This window comes from Pelophylax lessonae, assembly GCF_965119305.1.
Source record: "Pelophylax lessonae genome assembly, chromosome: 9".
NCBI lineage: Eukaryota > Metazoa > Chordata > Amphibia > Anura > Ranidae > Pelophylax > Pelophylax lessonae.
In genome coordinates, this window is record NC_138776.1 from 271537551 (window position 1) to 271558174 (window position 20624).

Here is a 20624-nt window from a genome sequence, read left to right on the forward strand (position 1 = left end):
TATGAAGTGTTTCTTACATGATGAAGATCAGCCATGGAGTATATCTGAGGTGTATATCAGGGTTTGCTTCTTTCCCACACGTCCAGCAATATTTATATAGAAGACATTTTCAACATCAATACACCTCAAGGGTTCTGTGGGACCCCTGATTTACAGGAAGAAAGGATTTCAGTCAGACCAGGAAAGTTCATTCTCTTCTGTGTCCAATCTCAGATGACTGTAAACAGAGGACTTCTGTGACTGACAATTCCCGTTCTCAGGATAGGAATACTGCTTCTCACCCGTGTGGGTTCCCTGATGTCTGTAAAGACTGGACTTCATTGAAAAACATTTCCCGCACTCAGGACAGGAATGTGGCTTCTCCCCTGTGTGAGACTTCAGATGTGAGTAAAGATAGGCCTTCAGTGAAAAACATTTCCCGCACTCAGGGCACGAAAGTGGCTTCTCCCCCGTGTGAGATTTCTGATGTCTGTAAAGACTGGACTTCACTGAAAAACATTTTCCACACTCAGAACAGGAATGTGGCTTCTCCCCCGTGTGAGACCTCAGATGTGTGTACATATGGGACTTTACTGAAAAACATTTCCCACATTCAGGACAGGAATACGGCTTCTCCCCCGTGTGAGATCTTTGATGTTGGGAAAGATGAGACCTTATTAAGAAACATTTTTTGCACTCAGGGCAGGAATGTGGCTTCTCACCTGTGTGAGTTCTTTTATGTACATTAAGATGGGATTTATAATGGAAACACTTCCCACACTCGGTACAGGAAAACCTCTTATCTGTTGGAGAGACAGCATCGTCCCTCACAGTCTGAGGTTCCTCAGGATAAGAGGAATACGATGGTCCGGCACTATCCCTCACAGTCTGAGGTTCCTCAGGATAAGAGGAATACGATGGTCCAGCACTGTCCCTCACAGTCTGAGGTTCCTCAGGATAAGAGGAATAGGATGGTCCAGCACTGTCCCTCACAGTCTGAGGTTCCTCAGGATAAGAGGAATAGGATGGTCCAGCACTGTCCCTCACAGTCTGAGGTTCCTCAGGATAAGAGGAATACGATGGTCCGGCACTGTCCCTCACAGTCTGAGGTTCCTCAGGATAAGAGGAAGACGATGGTCCATCTACGCTGTATGGTTTCGGATGGACATTTGAGGTAGCCAGGTTTTCTCCTGGACTATACTGTGTGATGTCCTCATGTTCTGCTTTACATTCTGGAGACAAAGTGAGACAATCCTCTGAGGTTTTCCTCATCTCCCGTCCATCTACTAAAATAGAAATATAAAGATTATTACTAGACATCAGCAGATTGGTTCCCCTAAACCAGGACTCCGCCCAAATCAGACAGCTTTGTCTCTGAGGATCTTACAATTTCCCCCTCAAGGTAACTAGTAAATGGGTCCTCTGATCTCCTACCAGTTCATTTCTTTGTTTATGGACCTTAGTCAGAGAGTGAGAAAACAACGAGAACTGTCTTTTATAGGAGTGACAGTGATAAGGGGACTATAGGACGCTCTGTCGGAGATCTTGCTAGACCAAGACATGGGGCAGACACAAGGCCATTGACCGAATTAGGCCCACTAGGCAATTTCATGTGGCCCTCACACCTAAGGATTTTTCAGCCAGAATGAGGTGGAACTCCGTTCTGCCACCTCCGGCTCTCGTCCTCCTCTCCCAGCTCACCACTATCACTTGTAAACATAGAAGCCTTCTGTGTTTAGAAGAACAGGTTTCCTCTCGGCATCTCTCACCGATCCCTGCCTGCCCGGAACTAACAGCGGGGACAAGGGAGATGCAGAGACAGGTGCAGTGTGGGAGGGAGCATCATGTGTGATCCCTATCTGTGTCTGGGTGCACAGACACCAACCAATGACCTTCATGCAAGTGAGAGAGAGAGGTGGAGCTGCCTACACTGGCAGGAGGTACTAGAGACGGGCTGGGTAGGTAAAATGCAAGGAAGGTTTGGGGGGCGCAGGGGAGAGATGAGGGCTGTGGAGGAGAGTGGTACAGAGGCAGGAGCCCAGGAGGGCTGGACGTGAGATGTGCATAGACTGTGAAAGAGAGCTGAACCCTTCACACTGTATATAGTGCACCCCTAAACTCTGCACTCTGTATGTAGCGCACTACTCAACCCTGCACTCTATACACAGCATACCCCTGAACTCTGAGCATAGCCCACCCATGAGCTGCACTCGCTCTGCACATAACACTCTCTTGGTATTTATTGCCTCTTTAAGATTTCCCCCCAGTTAGTTTATTTGGCCATACTCACTGTTGGATGCAGTTTGGGGGGAGGGGGGTGTGCTTGAGTTCCTGTACCTATTTTCTGAGAAAAATATTCATATAGCCTTACAGATACAACCGGCTCTTTGAGGGCAATCAGAATGCTGATGCGACCCGCGATGAAATTGAGTTTAACACCCCTGCATTACGTGTTTGGGCTGAGCAACATCTATGGTGAAAATCAACATTTTGCTGCCAGCTGAACCCCAGAATCTCCATAAATCCAGTCTAGAGACATAAATTGTGTCTGCAGCACAGAGAAGGAAGATTATCCGAGAGAAATACAGGAATACAGGACGGGGACACAGCTCAGGAAAGTGACCAGGGGATTACAGGCTGATATCACCCAGTCCCCACCCTACTCTGGACCAATCAGTGAGCAGTATGGGTGGAGGAATGTATTTAGTGTTAATGACCCACCTGTGCTGATCTCTGTAGGAGTGTCCTCCTCTATAAATGTCCCCGTTATTCCATCCTCCTCCATAGACTGCTGATCATCCCTCACATACGTCTCTTCTTCTTCTGCTTTAACCTCAAATTCTATATCGATTGGATCTCCACTCTAAACCAAGAGAATGAGAGAGAATATCAACTGTAAAACATAAGCTTACATACAAAATACACACATCATCTCCACCAGTCAATATTCCAGATGCTCCGTCCCACCAACCTTGTAACATTGAGGGATGGTGTGATCATCCTGTGTGGAATCCCGGGAATACAGAGGACGGGGACATCTCTCTGGTGGGTTCCTGGTATTAGGTGGCTCCATCATATCCCTTTGTCCTTCTGGAAACTCCTCCATCACTCCATACTCCTCATCCTCCTCTTTATACTCTTCCTTTACAACAATATTATCGTACCCGAGGTTTGCACTCTGATTATATAATAAAACATTCATTGTAACAAACAAGTTTGTGTATAAATCATAACTACGAATCATTGTTCCTCATCTACCTGATGATGGTGAGGGATGGTGTGACCTTCCTGTGTGGAATCCCGGGAATACAGAGGACGGGGACATCTCTCTGGTGGGTTTTTGTAGCTGGATGACTCCACCATGAAGTCCTGGTACTGACCTTGGTTTCCTTTAGGAAACTCCTCCATCACCCCATCCTCCTCTTTTATCTCTTCTTTAACCTCAACTTTAGAATCTCTCAGGTTTCCACTCTGAATATAAAATAAAACATTCATTGTAACAAACATGCTGTGTATAAATCAGAACTACCAATAATTGTCAATCATCTACCTGATGGTGGTGAGGGATGGTGTGACCTTCCTGTATGGAATCCCAGGAATACAGAGGACGGGGACATCTCTCTGGTGGGATTCTGCAGCTGGATGACTCCACCATGGAGTCCTGGTACAGATCTTTGTGTTCTTCTGGAAACTCTGACTCCTCCATCACCCCATCCTCATCATCCTCCTCTTTTATCTCTTCAACCTCATCTTTAGAATCTCTCAGGTTTCCACTCTGAATATATAATAAAAATGACATCAATGGTAACAATGCAGATAATGTACAGATCCTAATGATACTATCAGTGATTGTTCCTCATCTACCTGATGATGGTGGGGGATGGTGTGACCTTCCTGTGTGGAATCCCGGGAATACAGAGGACGGGGACATCTCTCTGGTGGGTTCCCATTACTGGATCCATCTGTAGGAAACACACACACTGACTGAATACATTGTTTCTATGTGTTTATCAGATGATGGGGGATCTAGGTGGATCCTCCGTACTGCTCTCTACTTTACAATAAAGTCTCCTCTTACCCGGTGATGTGAGGGGCAGCTGATTCTCCATCGTGTAGCCTCTTCCATCAATATCTCCTCTCTACTTCCTCCTGACTCAACGGTAACCTGTCATTTATACCTGACATCCCTTCCTGTCTGTACCTGACATCACTTCCTGTCTTCCATAGAGACTTCCTGTCTGGGTATCTTGGGAGAAGTGAGATCACCACCTTTTGGACCTCACAGGAACTGCAGCCCCGAGGAACGTTTCGTAGTGTGAAGAACACGGCCTTGTGCTCTGTGTGTATGTACTGTATATCCTTATAGATGGGTCATCTCCACTCCCACCAAGGGGGATAGATACTGAATATATATAAATATGATGGTGAGGAATGGTGTGACCTTACTGTGTGGAATCCTGGGAATACAGAGGATGGGACATCTCCCTGGTATTAGGTGGCTCCATCATATCCTTGTGTCCTTCTGAAAACTCCTCCATCACTCCATACTCCTCGTCCTCCTCTTTATACTCTTCTCTAGCATCAATATTATCATCACAGAAGATTTCACTCTGAAAGATAATAAAACATTTATTGAAACAAACAAGTTTGTGTATAAATCATAACTACCAATATTGTTTTTCATCTACCTGATGATGATGAGGGATGGTGTGACCTTCCTGTGTGGAATCCCGGGAATACAGAGGACGGGGACATCTCTCTGGTGGGTTCCCATTACTGGATCCATCTGTAGGAAACACACACACTGACTGAATACATTGTTTCTATGTGTTTATCAGATGATGGGGGATCTAGGTGGATCCTCCGTACTGCTTTCTCCTTTACAATAAAGTCTCCTCTTACCCGGTGATGTGAGCGGCGGCTGATTCTTCATCGTGTTGCCTATTCCAGCTATGTCTTCTCTCTACTTCCTCCTGACTCAGCTCTCAAGTGTAACTTGTTATTAATAATTTACATTTTTCCTGTCTTCCATAGAGACTTCCTATCTCTATAGTAAAAGTGAGTTCACCAGCTTGTGGAGCTCAGAGAAACTGCAGCTCTGAGAAACGTCTCGTAGTGAGAACACGGCCTTGTGCTGTGTGTTTAAGTACTGTATATCCTTATAGATAGATCTCCACTCCCACAAAGGGAGATATATACTGTATATATACAGTTGTGCTCATAAGTTTACACACCCTGGCAGAATTTATGATTTCTTGGCCATATTTCCGAGAACATGAATAACATAAAAACGTTTCTTTCCCTCATGGTTATTGTTGGGCTGAAGCCATTTATTATCAATCAACTGTGTTTACTCTTTTTTAGTTTACACACCCTGGTGATTTTGGCCTGATAACATGCACACAAGTTGACACAAAGGGGTTTGAATGGCTATTAAAGGTAACCATCCTCACCTGTGATCTGTTTGCTTGTAATTAGTGTGTGTGTATAAGGCCCCTTTCACACAGGCGGACCGTTCAGATCCGCCTGTCCGTTTTTTTGGCGGGTCTGAACGGTCCCCCAATGCATCTCTATGGGGCATCGGATGTCAGCGGAGACATGTCCGCTGACCCCCGATCCGATCCGTCAAATCTGGACGGATGGAAACCCTATTTTCCATCCGTCCAGTGGATCGGATCGGATGGGATCGGATGAGAACGGACCGACGGTCCGTTCTCATCCGATTCCCCCATAGAGATCTATGGGGCTGTGACAGCTGTGTCTCCGCACACAGTGCGGAGAACAGCTGTCATTCTCCTGCTCAGCGGGGGATCGGCGGATCGATCCCCCGCTGAGAAAAGCGGAGTACGTTTGACGGACTTGCTGTGTGAAAGGAGCCTAAAAGTTCAATGAGTTTCTGGACTCCTGACAGACCCTTGCATTTTTCATCCAGTGCTGCACTGACGTTTCTGGATTCTGAGTCATGGGGAAAGCAAAAGAATTGTCTGTGGGATGTGCGGGAAAATGTAGTTGAACTGTATAAAACAGGAAAAGGGATATAAAAAGATATCCAAGGAATTTAGAATGCCAATCAGCAGTGTTCAAACTCTAATCAGGAAGTGGAAAATGAGGGGTTCTGTTGAAACCAAACCACAGTCAGGGAGACCAACTAAAATTTCAGCCACAATTTCAGCCATAACTGCCAGGAAAAGTGTTCGAGATGCAAAGAAAAACCCACAAATAACTTGTGTGAAATACAGGACTCTCTGAAAACATGTTGTGTGGCTGTTTCAAGATGTAGAATAAGGTGACACGTATAAGCAATGCTGACCAAGGGATTTGAACCTACAACCCTGCAATTGCAAGCCGGGTATTCTACCAGCTACGCCACCGTCAAGCACACTTAGGCTGCACATACTTTCCCTGCCTAACTAACTCCTATCTCACCCTACAGACAGTGGATTAGATAAAAGTTAGAGAGTGTGTTCAGCATTAAGCAGGCTTAACGGTGGTGTATGTGGTAGAGTATCAGGCTTGCAATGAGTTGGCTTTTGGGTACAATTCCCCTGGCCAGAAGGTGATTTTTTGTAATCAGAGGTCAGAGTCCATGATAATGCAGGAACTGCGAAGAAGCCCCTTGTTCGTCGTTCGACAAATGAGCAAACAGCCAATGTTCGACTCGAACCTCATCGCTTATTATTATACATGATTTATATTGCGCCAATAGATTGAGGGCAGACAGTACAGTTACAATACAATTTAATACAGGAGGAATCTGAGGGTCTTGCTCATAGGAGCTTACAATCTAAGAGTGAGGGTGATGTGATACCAAAGGTAATAGCTGTGGGGGATGGGCTGATGGAGAACATAAAAGTACAGTTGTTAGGTGGGGGCGGGAAAGGCTTCTCAGAAGAGAAGGATTTTCAGAAATCATCTAAAAGCAAACAGAGTAGGAGATAGATGCATTTGAGTGAAGCCCACGCCAGTCCAAAATGTATTTGAAAGGCTTGGAGGCCCTCCTGTCATACTGCCTGCTCTCTGTCATACTGCCCCTCTCCTGTCACACTGCCCCCTTCTGTCACACTGCTCCCTTCTGTCACACTGTCTACCCTCCTGTCACACTGCCTCCCCTCCTGTCACACTGCCCCCTCTCCTGTCACACTGCCCCCTCCTGTCACACTGCCACCCCTCCTGTCATACTGCCCCCTCTCCTGACCCACTGCCCCCTCCTGTCACACTGCCTCCCCTCTTGTCACATTGCCCCCCTTCTTTTCACACTGCCCCCTTCTGTCAGGGGGGGCTTCATGGTTTCTTGCACTGAGGCCCTGAAGCTTCTAGTTAGTCCTCTGCAACATCTGTTATTCAGCAGAAGATGCTCGCCGTATTATCATTTAGGGAATGTTTAGAACTCAACGAATGTCACATTTGTTGTCCGACTGCAAGAATTATTTTCTTCACACATCACCTCTCTTATATAAGGGGGGCTCCCTCAGAATGATCCAGCCTCCACTCACTAGCTTCTAGAAAATTCTGGCAACTTCTAGAACCAGGGGAAGGTGGCCATACCAGTGACCTGACCTGTAGAGTCCTTCAGCCTGACCTACGGTAACCCCGATCAATTGACCAAACTCACACTGCAGCTGTGAGTGATAATACATTTTCCTCATAGCTAGAATGTACACTACAAGTGGTTGGTTAAATATTGTTAAATTCATTTATATTGTTCGATATCTGCTGTAATCATAAGTGGACGAGGGAGATCTCAGTTATTTGTAGCAATCCATGTCTGCTGAAGAAAACTAAGGGGTCTATTTTATTAAAAATGTTCAAAACATTTCCTAAAGCATGAAAAATTCTGTCCATAATTTAATGAACACAGTGATTTCCTATGATCCTCAGCGCCATCTAGTGGCCATAATGTGGTATTTTTTCCTGAAATACTGAACCTCCATTCGTAAAAATAGCGCAACACAACATTATGATCACTAGATGGAGCCAATGACCATAGGAAATCATCAAGAAAAAAAGAAGTAAAATACGGCCAACATTTTTATATTCTTTTTTATTCAAATTTTGTGAAAATAGATCTCTAAAATGTCGTAAAATCTTCCACCACAAAATGTAGTCAGTCAACGAAAGGTAGTTTTCTCCTGCTATCAATGGCCAACAAGGGACAACACTTCATCCATGTCTTTGGTGATCTCTGATCTCCTTATGAAGTGTTTCTTACATGATGAAGATCAGCCATGGAGTATATCTGAGGTGTATATCAGGGTGTGCTTCTTCCCCACATGTCCACCAACATTCATATAGAAGACATTTCCCACACTCAAGGCACTAATACACCTCCAGGGTTGTTTGGGACTCCTGATGTACGGGAAGACAGGACTTCAGTGAGGAACATTTCCCTCACTCAGACCAGGAGAGTTCATTCTTCTCTGTGTCCAATCTCAGATGGCTGTAAACAGAGGACTTCTGTGACTGACAATTACCGTACTCAGGACAGGGATACGGCTTCTCATCTGTGTGAGATTTTTTATGCAGATTAAGATGGGATTTAGAACGGAAACATTTCCCACACTCAATACAGGAAAGCCTCTTATCCGTTAGAAGGATGGCACCGTCCCTCACAGCTTGAGGTTCCTCAGGATAAGAGGAATACGATGGTCCGGCACTGTCCCTCACAGTCTGAGGTTCCTCAGGATAAGAGGAGTACGATGGTCCGGCACCGTCCCTCAGAGTCTGAGGTTCCTCAGGATAAGAGGAATACGATGGTCCGGCACCGTCCCTCACAGTCTGACGTTCCTCAGGATAAGAGGAATATGATGGTCCATCTACACTGTGTGGTGCCAACTGGACATTTGAAGTAGCCGGGTTTACTCCTGGGTGAGAATTTTGATGTTTTACAAGATCGTATTTTTGTACAAAACATTTCCCACACACAGGACAAGAATATGGCTTCTCCCCCGTGTGAGATCTCTGATGTCTGTAAAGACTGGACCTCTGTGAAAAACGTTTCCCGCACTCACGACAGTAATACGGTTTTTCTCCCGTGTGCAATCTTTGATGTGTGGTAAGATCAGGCTTGTTTGAAAAACATTTCCCACATTCAGAACACAAATATGGTTTTTCTCCAGTGTGAAGTTTCTGATGACTGTAAAGATACGATTTGTTTGAAAATCTTTTCCCGCACTCAGTACAAGAATATGGCTTCTCACCTGTGTGATATCTTATATGTACAGTAAGTTTGCCTTTCAAGCGAAAACATTTCCCACACTCAGGACAGGAATACGGCTTCTCTCCTGTGTGACATCTCTGATGTCGGTAAAGATGGCCCTTCCGTGAAAAACATTTCCCACACTCAGGACAGCAATGCGGCTTCTCACCTGTGTGTGATATTTTATGCTCATTAAGACTACTTTTGGAACTGAAACACTTCCCGCACTCAGTACAGAAAAACCTCTTATCTGTTGGAAGGACAGCACTGCCCCTCACAGTCTGAGGTTCTTCAGGATAAGAGGAATACGATGGTCCATCTACACTGTGTGGTCCCGGATGGACATTTGAGGTAGCCGGGTTTTCTCCTGGACTATACTGTGTGATGTCCTCATCTTCTACTTTCCAGTCTGGAGACAAAGTGAGACAATCCTCTGAGGTTTTCCTCATCTCCAGTCCATGTACTAAAATAGAAATACAAAGATTATTACGAGACATCAGCAGATTAGTTCCCCTAAACCAGGGGAAGGGGGGTATCGTACTCCTTAACCCTGCACCCTGTGCACAGCACACCCCTAAACACTGCACTCTGTATTTAACGCACTCCTCAACCCTGCACTCTGTATGAACCCCACTCCTCAACCCTGCACTCTGTACACAGTGCACCCCTAAACCCTGCACTCTGTATTTACCGCACTCCTTATCCCTGCACTCTGTATTTACCGCACTCCTCAACCCTGCATGAACTGCACTCCTTAACCCTTCACACTGTGTACATCACCCCCCCCCCCCCACCGAACCCTGCACTCTGTACAGTATGTAGCGTACCCCTCAAACCTGCACTCTGTATGTGCTGCACTCCTCATTCCCGCACTCTGTACACAGTAGACCCCTGAACCCTGCATTCTGTAATGTGGGAACACCACAGTCCTGCACTCTGTATATAGCGTACCCCTAAATTCTGGGCATAGGGCTCCCATGAAGCTGCACCCTCTGTGCACATAACACAATCTTGGTATTTATTGCCTTCTTAAGATCTCCACCCTGTTAGATGAATTTGGCCACCCCCACTGCTTGATGCAGTTCAGTGTGTGTGTGTGTGAGTGGGGGGGGGGGGGGGGGTTGGTTTAGTTTCTGTACCTATTTTCTAAGAAAAACATTTATATAGCCTTACAGATACAACCGGGCAATCAGAATGCTGATTTGACCTACGATGAAATTGAGTTTGACACCCCTGCATTATGTGTTTAGGCTGGGCAACACCTATGGGGAAAATCAAAATTTTGCTACCAGCTGAACCCCAGAATCTCCATAAATCCAGTCTAGAGACATAAATTGTGTCTGCAGCACAGAGAAGGAAGGTTATCCGAGAGAAATACAGGAATACAGGATGGGGAACACAGCTCAGGAAAGTGACCAGGGGATTACAGGCTGATATCACCCAGTTCCCGCCCTACTCTGGACCAATCAGTGAGCAGTATGGGTGGAGGAATGTATTTAGTGTTAATGACCCACCTGTGCTGATCTCTGTAGGAGTGTCCTCCTCTATAAATGTCCCCGTTATTCTATTCTCCTCCATAGACTGCTGATCATCCCTCACATACGTCTCGTCTTCTGCTTTAACCTCAAATTTTATATCGATTGGATCTCCACTCTAAACCAAGAAAATGAGAGAGAATATCATCTGTAAAAATAAGCTTTAATATTGTGACATCATATAAGAAATCCACACATCTCCACCAGTCCATATTCCAGATGCTCCGTCCTACCAACCTTGTAATAGTGAGGAATGTTGTGATCTTCTTGTGTGGAATCCCGGGAATACAGAGGACGAGGACATCTCTCTGGTGGGTTCCTGGTATTAGGTGGCTCCATCATATCCCTGTGACCTTCTGAAAACTTCTCCATCACTCCATACTCCTCATCCTCCTCTTTATACTCTTCCTTTACAACAATATTATAATCCCCGAAGTTTCCACTCTGAATATATAATAAAACATTCATTGTAACAAACAAGCTTGTGTTTAAATCATAACTACCAATAATTGTCAATCATCTACCTGATGATGGTGAGGGATGGTGTGACCTTCCTGTGTGGAATCCCGGGAATACAGAGGACGGGGACATCTCTCTGGAGGGTTTTTGTAGCTGGATGACTTCACCATGGTGTCCTGGTACAGATCTTTGTGTGACTCCTCCATTACCCCATCCTCATCATCCTCCTCTTTTATCTCTTCTTTAACCTCAACTTTAGAATCTCTCAGGTTTCCACTCTGAATATATAATAAAAATGACATCAATGGTAACAATGCAGATAATGTACAGATCCTAATGATACTATCAGTGATTGTTCCTCATCTACCTGATGATGGTGAGGGATGGTGTGACCTTCCTGTGTGGAATCCCGGGAATACAGAGGACGGGGACATCTCTCTGGTGGGTTCCTGGTATTAGGTGTCTCCATCATATCATTGTGTCCTTCTGAATACTCATCCATCACTCCATACTCCTCATCCTCCTCTTTATACTCTTCCTTTACAACAATATTATCATACCCGAGATTTCCACTCTGATTATATAATAAAACAATAATTGTAACAAACACGCTTGTGTATAAATCATAACTACCAATAATTGTTCCTCATCTACCTGATGATGGTGAGGGATGGTGTGACCTTCCTGTGTGGAATCCCGGGAATACAGAGGACGGGGACATCTCTCTGGTGGGTTCCCATTACTGGATCCATCTGTAGGAAACACACACACTGACTGAATACATTATTATTATCATACAGGATTTATATGGCGCCAACAATTTGCACAGCGCTTTAGAACACAAGGGCAGACAATACAGTTACAATACAATTCAATACAGGAGGAATTAGAGGGCTCCGCTCGTTAGAGCTTACAATCTAGAAGGGAGGGTCAAGTGAAAGAAAAGGCAATAACTGTGGGGGATGAGCTGGAGAAAATGGAAGTACGGTTGTTAGGTGTGGGTAGGATAGGCTTCTCTGAAGAGGAGGGTTTTCAGGGATTGTGTAAAAGCTAATAGAGTAGGAGATAGTTGGACAGATAGGGGTAAGAAGTTCCATAGGATTGGAGAGGCTCTGAAAAAATCCTCGAGGCAAGCATGGGATGGGGTGACGAGGGAGCTAGAGAGCTGGAGGTTTTGAGAGGAACGAAGAGAGTGATTAGGTTGGTATTGTGGGGGCCGAGTTGTGAATGGCTTAGTAAGTTATTTGTATTCTTAATTTAATTTGTTGGGTGAGCAGAAGCCAGTGGAGGGATTGGCGGAGAGGAGTAGCGGACACCGAGCGATTGGTAAGGTGGATGAGTCTGGCAGCAGTATTTATTATGCATTGAAGGGTGGAGGAGCCTATGTAGAGGTAAGCCAATGAGAAGGGAGTGTCAGTAGTCAAGGCGGGAGATGACAAGAGAGTGAATTAAGAGCTTTGATGTATCATTGTTTCTATGTGTTTATCAGATGATGGGGGATCTAGGTGGAGCCTCCGTACTGCTCTCTCCTTTACAATAAAGTCTCCTCTTACCCGGAGATGTGAGGGGCGGCTGATTCTCCATCATGTTGCCTCTTCCAGCAACGTCTACTCTCTACTTCCTCCTGACTCAGCGCCCAACTCGAACTTGTTATTTATACCTGACATCACTTCCTGTCTGTAGCTGACATCACTTCCTGTTCCTACCTTATATCACTTCCTGTCTTCCATAGAGATTTCCTGTCTGGGTAGTGAGATCACCACCTTGTGGAGCTCAGAGGAACTGCAGCTCTGAGAAACATCTCGTAGTGAGAACACGGCCTTGTGCTGTGTGTGTATGTACTGTATATCCTTATAGATGGGGTCAACTCCACTCCGACCAAGGGGGATATATACTGTATATATATATATATATGTGTGTTTGTGTGACGCAAAAAACATGCGCTGAATGCCCCAAAAAAAATTATTATTATTTAGCAGTCATGTGACCAGATTTTTAAAATGAATTCCGGGGACATATTGGTTTTTTAATAGTAAGGGCGGCAATCAGTGACATATATATTTTTATACATACCTGTATATACCTATTTTCCAGGCGGACAAATAGGACACTAAAGCTGGATACACACTATACAACTTTTGTTGGTAGATGTCCTTTAGATTTACCTTCAACTATGTAGTGCACGGGCCTGCCTGATTGCATACAAATGGAAAGTGTTTAGGTCTAACCTCCTATTATATGGTTTTTTGGACTTTGGTAAGTCTAAAGGAAAAAGTCTAAAGAAAATTGTATAAATGTGTATCCACCTTTTGTGACACTTTGGGGGAACCAGTGACACTAATACAGTGATCAGTGCTAAAAATAAGCACTGTCACTGTACTAAAAACACTGACAGGGTTAGCGGTTACCATCTAGACCAGGGGGTCTTCAAACTATGGCCCTCCAGTTATTCGGGAACTACAATTCCCATCATGCCTAGTCATGTCTGTGCATGTCAGAGTTTTACAAAGCCTCATGGGATGTGTAGTTCCGCAACAGGTTAAGGGCCGTAGTTTGAGGATCCCTAATCTAGGGCAATCATAGGGTTAAATGTGTGCCTAACAAGTGTTTTCTCACTGTGGGGAGGTGCTTTTACCAAGGGAAGGCATAAACCCCTGTCTCTGCTTTGCAGGAACACACGATCACTGTCTTTCATACCGATAGAACAGCGATCTTCCTTGTTTACATAGACTGCCGTTCTGCCTGTGTACAGAACGATTGGCGGGTACCGGCAGACATCAAGTACGGTTGTTAGGTGGGGGTGGGATAGATTTCTCTGAAGAGAAGGATTTTTAGGAATCATCAGAAAGCAAACAGAGTAGGAGATAGATGCGTTTGAGTGAAGTCCACACCAGTCCAAACTGTATTTTAAAGGCTTGGAGGCCCACGTTTATTTAGAGAAAGACGGACACAGTTGCCCATGCAGGGGATCTTCTCCAGCAAAAATAGGTAACGGAGAATACCGAGCCACCTGGCTCTCTCAGCTTATAGTTCTATCTCCCAGATCCCTGCTTCTCCTGGCTCACTCAGCCTTTAGATTCAGAACTTTGCTGCATGGGCCCACCCAGGGCCTCTGGATAGAGGTTCTCCTAACACCCGGGCCTCTCTCACTCTCCCGAGACTTACAGACTCCGTCCAGCCCTCTTTCTCAGTCTCCCCAGATTTACACAGCTGTCCCAAAGCTCCCAGGGCTGTGGGCAAAGATTCCCTCCAACATGGGGTGCATTCTCTCAAGTGGGTCACCACTCCTGAATGTCTCACACACCTCTCTCCAAACAAAAGCTCTCTCTCCAAATGGGAGTCTTAATTTATGGTCAGGCCTGGCTTATAACGAATCGACACACTTGTCCAAGCAAAACTCGGACATAGGGTTGAAGGCTTTATCCCACCCAATATTCTTTGAAGCCTTCAAGCCTTTCATTTTAGAGTGAGTCCTAACTAAAAAATATGATGGCCAGAATAGACAACATCTCAGGAGCGTAACTACAGGGGTTGCAATTGAGACCAGGCGCCATGCTTCAGGCGGCCCCTGAGGCTCCCCTGTCAGATCTGTCTACTGGATAGGAAGGGCAGCGCAGCAGAGCCATTATAGAAGAACTGATCCCTTCCATTATCCTCCTGACTCCACCAGCTGCTGAATGGCCTTTAGCAGCTGCAGGAGCTGGGAGGATACTGGAGGTGATCGATTCTACTATAAGCTGCTCCGCCCCCTCCTATCCAGCCTGGTGCCCTGATCCACTGATGTTGGCAAGGGGTCATTGGTCCACCTCTCAGCTCCGCCCCCCTCTGACTCCTCCAGGCTGCTCCTACTGGGTAAGTCTTGCATCTACAAATATATTCTCTGCCCCCCCTGTCACACTGCCCCCCCTCCTGTGACATGGCTTAACCTCCTGTCATACTGCCACCTCTGTCACACTTCTCACCCTCCTGTCATACGGCCCCCTGTCACATTAGTCATTCTGCTATCATACTGTTCCCTTCCTGTCACACTGCTCCCCCTCCTGTCATACTACCCCTCTCCTGTCACACTGCCCCCCTCCTGTCATACTACCCCCCTCCTGTCACACTGCCTCCCTCCTGTCATACTACCCCCCTCCTGTCACGCTGCTCCCCCTCCTGTCATACTACCCCTCTCCTGTCACACTGCCCCCCTCCTGTCATACTACCCCCCTCCTGTCATACTACCACCCTCCTGTCACAATGCCCCCCTCCTACCCCCCTCCTGTCATACTCCCCCCCCTCTTGTCACAATGCCCCCCTCCTGTCACACTGCCCCCCTCTTGTCATAGTACCCCCTCCTGTCACACTGCCCCCTTCCTGTCACACTGCCCCCCTTCCTGTCAGGGGGCCCTTCATGGTTTCTTGCACTGGGGCCCTGAAGCTTCTAGTTACTCCTCTGCAACATCTGTTATTCAGCAGGAGAAGGCGCTAGCTGTATTATCAATCAGGGAATGTTTAGAACTCAACGAATGTCACATTTGCCGCCCGACTGCCAGAATTCTTACACCTCGAGGGTTGTGTGGGACCCCTGATGTACAGGAAGACAGGACTTCATTGAGGAACAATTCCCTCACTCAGACCAGGACAGTTCATTTTCCTCCGTGTCCAATCTCAGATGACTGTAAGCAGATGACTTCTGTGACTGACAATTCTCGTCCTCAGGACAGGAATGTGTTTTCTTCCACATGTGAGTTCCCTGATGTCTGTAAAGACTGGACTTCATTGAAAAACATTTCCCGCACTCAGGACAGGAATGTGGCTTCTCTCCCGTGTGACACTTCAGATGTGAGTAAAGATTGGCCTTCAATGAAAAACATTTCCCGCACAAAGTACAGGAAAGTGGCTTCTCTCCCGTGTGAGATTTCTGATGTCTGAAAAGACTGGACTTCGCTGAAAAACATTTCCCACACTCAGGACAGGAATGTGGCTTTCCCCCCATGTGAGACTTCAGATGTGAGTAAAGTTGGGCTTTCAATGAAAAACATTTCCCGCATTCAGGACAGGAAAGTGGCTTCTCCCCCGTGTGAGATTTCTGATGTCTGTAAAGACTGGACTTCACTGAAAAACTTTTCCCGCATTTAGGACAGGAATATGGCTTATCCCCTGTGTGAGTTCTTTTATGCACATTAAGATTGCCTTTCAAACGGAAACACTTCCCGCACTCAGGACAGGGAAACTTCTTATGTATTGGAAGGACGACAGTATACCTCACAGTCTGAGGTTCCTCAGGATAAGAGGAATACGATGGTCCGGCACCGTCCCTCACAGTCTGAGGTTCCTCAGGATAAGAGGAATACGATGGTCCGACACTGTCCCTCACAGTCTGAGGTTCCTCAGGATAAGAGGAATACGATGGTCCATCTACACTGTGTGGTGCCGGATGGACATTTGAGGTAGCCGGGTTTTCTCCTGGACTATACTGTGTGATGTCCTCGTCTTCTACTTTACAGTCTGGAGACAAAGTGAGACAATCCTGTGAGGTTTTCCTCATCTCCCGTCCATCTACTAAAATAGAAATACAAAGATTATTACTAGACATCAGCAGATTGGTTCCACTAAACCAGGACTCCGCCCACATCAGACAGCTTTGTCTCTGAGGATCTTACAATTCCACCCTCAAGGTAACTAGTAAATGGGTCCTCTGATCTCCTACCAGTTCATTTCTTTATTCATGGACCTTAGTCAGAGAGTGAGAAAACAACGAGAACTGCCTTTTATAGGAGTGACAGTGATGAGGGGAATATAGGACGAGTGTCCCCTCCCCCTCTATCACTCATTGCCATCTTCCCAACACAAGAAGTCCCGCACTTCCTTATTTAGTCCATGATTTAGTCATGAATAACAGTGGGACTGAGCCCCACCAGAGGTCAGAGAGTGAGGATGGGGGGAGAACAACCAGGAACATAGAAGCTTTCTGTGATTAGAAGAACAGCGTTCCTCTCGGCGTCTCTCGCCGATCCCTGCCTGCCCGGCACTCTCAGCGGGGACAAGGGAGATGCAGAGACAGGTGCAGTGTGGGAGGGAGCATCATGTAGTAAGCTGTCCTGTGATCCCTATCTGTGTCTGGGTGCACAGACAGCAACCAATGACCACCGTGCAAGTGAGAAAGAGAGGTGGAGCCGCCTACACTGGCAGGAGGAAGTAGAGACGGGCCAGGTAGGTGAGATGCATGAAAGTTGTGGGTGGCGTGGGGGCAGAGAGGTTGGCTGTGGAGGGAGATGTGTGCAGAGGTGGGGGGTGGGGGAGCGTGGTGCAGAGCTCAAAGCCAAGGAGGGCTGGAAGTGAGATGCGCATTGACTGTGAAAGAGAGCTGAACCCTGAACACTGTACACGGCACACTCCTTACCTCTGTATGTAGGGCACTCCTCATCCCTGCACTCTGTACACAGTGCACCCATAAACCCTACACTCTATATATAGAGCACTCCTCAACCCTGCACTCTGTACACAGTGCACCCCTAAACTCTGAACACTGTATGTAGCGCACTCCTCATCCCTGCACAATGTACACAGTGCACGCCTAAACCCTACACTCTGTATGTAGTGCACTCCTAATCCCTTCACCCTGTACACAGTGCACCCCTAAACCCTACACTCTGTATGTAATACACTCCTCAGCCCTGCACTCTGTACACAGTGCACCCCTGAACCCTGTAGGTAGTGCACTCCTCAACCCTACACTCTGTACACAGTGCACCCCTAACCCCTACACTCTGTATATAGAGCACTCCTCAATCCTGCACTCTGTACACAGTGCACCCCTGAACTCTGCACCCTGTATATAGTGCACTCCTCAACACTACACTTTGTACACAGTGCACCCCTAACCCCTACACTCTGTATATAGAGCACTCCTCAATCCTGCACTCTGTACACAGTGCACCCCTGAACTCTGCACCCTGTATATAGTGCACTCCTCAACACTACACTTTGTACACAGTGCACCCCTGAACGTTGTATGTAGTGCACTCTTCAACCCTATACTCTGTATGTAGTGCACTTCTAATCCCTGCACTCTGTACACAGTGCACCCCTGAACTCTGTATGTAGTGCATTCCTCAACCCTAAACTCTATACACAGTGCACCCCTAAACCCTACACTCTGTATATAGTGCACTCCTCAACACTACACTTAGTACACAGTGCACCCCTGAACTTTGTATGTATTGCACTCCTCAACCCTACACTCTGTACATAGCGCAGCCTTGAACTCTGGGCATAGGGCACCCCTGAGCTGCACTCTCTCTCTGCACATAACACACTTGTGGTATGTAGTGCCTTCATAAGATCTCCAGCCTGCTAGCTTAATTTTGCCACATCCACGGTTCGATGCGGTTTGGGGGGGGGGGGGCGTGGTTGAGTTCCTGAAGAGAAAAACATTTCTATAGCCTTACAGATACAACCGGCTCTTTGAGGGTGAACAGAATGCTCATGCGACCCACAATGAAATTGAGTCTGACACTGCTGCATTACGTGTTTAGGTTGATCAACGTCTATGGTGAAAATCAACATTTTGCTGCCAGCTGAACCCCAGAATCTCCATAAATCCAGTCTAGAGACATAAATTGTGTCTGCAGCACAGAGAAGGAAGATTATCCGAGAAAAATACAGGATGGGGAATACAGCTCAGGAAAGTGACCAGGGGATTACAGGCTGATATCACCCAGTCCCCGCCCTACTCTGGACCAATCAGTGAGCAGTATGGGTGGAGGAATGTTAATGACCCACCTGTGCTGATCTCTGTAGGAGTGTCCTCCTCTATAAATGTCCCCGTTATTCCATCCTCCTCCATAGACTGCTGATCATCCCTCACATACGTCTCTTCTTCTTCTGCTTTAACCTCAAATTCTATATCGATTGGATCTCCACTCTAAACCAAGAAAATGAGAGAGAATATCATCTGGAAGATATAAGCTTTAATATTGTCACATCATATAGAAAAAAACACATCCTCTCTACAAGTCCATGTTCTAGATTTTCTGTTCCACCAACCTTGTAACATTGAGGGATGGTGTGACCTTCCTGTGTGGAATCCCGGGAATACAGAGGACAGGGACATCTCTCTGGTGGGTTTCTGGTATTAGGTGGCTCCATCATATCCTTGTGTCCTTCTAAAACCTCCTCCATCACTCCATACTCCTCATCCTCCTCTTTATACTCTTCTTTTACAGCAATATTATCATCTCCAAGGTTTCCACTCTGAATAATAAATATAACATTCATTGTGACAAACATGCTTGTGTATAAATTAGACCTACCAATAATTGTTCCTCATCTACCTGATGATGGTGAGGGATGGTGTGACCTTCCTGTGTGGAATCCCGGGAATACAGAGGACGGGGACATCTCTCTGGTGGGTTCCTGTAGCTGGATGACTCCTCCATGGTGTCCTGATACAGATCTTTGTGTTCTTTTAGAAACTCTGACTCCTCCATCCCCCCATCCTCATCATCCTCCTCTTTTATCTCTTCTTTAACATCAACTTTAGAATCTCTCAGGTTTCCACTCTGAATATATAATAAAAATGACATCAATGGTAACAATTCAGATAATGTACAGATCCTAATGATACTATCAGTGATTGTTCCTCATCTACCTGATGATGGTGAGGGATGGTGTGACCTTCCTGTGTGGAATCCCGGGAATACAGAGGACGGGGACATCTCTCTGGTGGGTTCCCATTACTGGATCCATCTGTAGGAAACACACACACTGACTGAATACATTGTTTCTATGTGTTTATCAGATGATGGGGGATCTAGGTGGAGCCTCCATACTGCTCTCTCCTTTACAATAAAGTCTCCTCTTACCCGGTGATGTGAGGGGCGGCTGATTCTTCATCGTGTTGCCTCTTCCAGCAATTTCTCCTATCTACTTCCTCCTGACTCAGCGCTCAACTGTAACTTGTTATTTATACCTGACATCACTTCCTGTCTTCCATAGAGACTTCCTGTCTGGGTAGGAGTGAGATCACCATCTTGTGGAACTCAGAGGAACGTCTCGTAGTGAGAACACGGCCTTGTGCTGTGTGTGTATGTACTGTATAGTATATATAGATGGGGTCATCTCCACTCCCACCAAGGGGGAGAGATACTGTGTATATATATATATATAAAGCAAAGGAAACCTGAATGCCCCAAAAAAAGTGAATTAATGAGTAGCAGCCAGCACAATACCCTAATACAAGGCATACATCAATATAAAAAGCGCTGCACTGATGTTTTTGTATATATGAACATATTTTATGATATGGTGGATGCTTAGCTCAATGGTAGATTATTATTATAATTATTATTATTGTACAGGATTTATATAGCGCCAACAGATTGAGGGCAGGCAGTACAGTTACAATACAATTTAATACAGGAGGAATCAGAGGGTCTTGCTCATAGGAGCTTACAATCTAAGAGTGAAGG

At 46.0% G+C, this 20624-nt stretch overlaps 4 protein-coding genes across 4 annotated transcripts in view; all 4 read right to left on the reverse strand.

Annotated features, from left to right (window-relative positions):
* Positions 1-16147, reverse strand: part of LOC309562957 (uncharacterized protein) — a gene marked incomplete at its 5' end in the record, with an annotated part of 162605 nt that extends 146458 nt beyond the window's left edge. Inside the window, one exon of the mRNA XM_082267284.1 lies at positions 15716-16147. Coding sequence (XP_082123410.1) covers positions 15779-16147 — 369 coding nt within the window. The 3' untranslated portion in view covers positions 15716-15778. The remainder of the gene's footprint in view (positions 1-15715) is intronic.
* LOC309564465 (uncharacterized protein) overlaps positions 1-20624 on the reverse strand; it is a gene marked incomplete at both ends in the record, with an annotated part of 1172539 nt that overhangs the window by 655690 nt on the left and 496225 nt on the right.
* Positions 169-13864, reverse strand: LOC309564097 (uncharacterized protein; the record flags this gene model as incomplete). The annotated part of the gene is made up of 3 exons (XM_082268725.1): positions 169-775; positions 8471-9425; positions 13786-13864. The coding sequence occupies 3 exons, from the start codon at positions 13862-13864 to the stop codon at positions 169-171; spliced, it is 1641 nt and encodes a 546-aa protein (XP_082124851.1).
* LOC309564098 (uncharacterized protein) lies at positions 2639-3085 on the reverse strand (the record flags this gene model as incomplete). Its single annotated transcript, XM_082268726.1, has 2 exons — positions 2639-2842; positions 2951-3085. 2 exons carry the CDS (start codon positions 3083-3085, stop codon positions 2639-2641), a joined length of 339 nt encoding a protein of 112 aa, XP_082124852.1.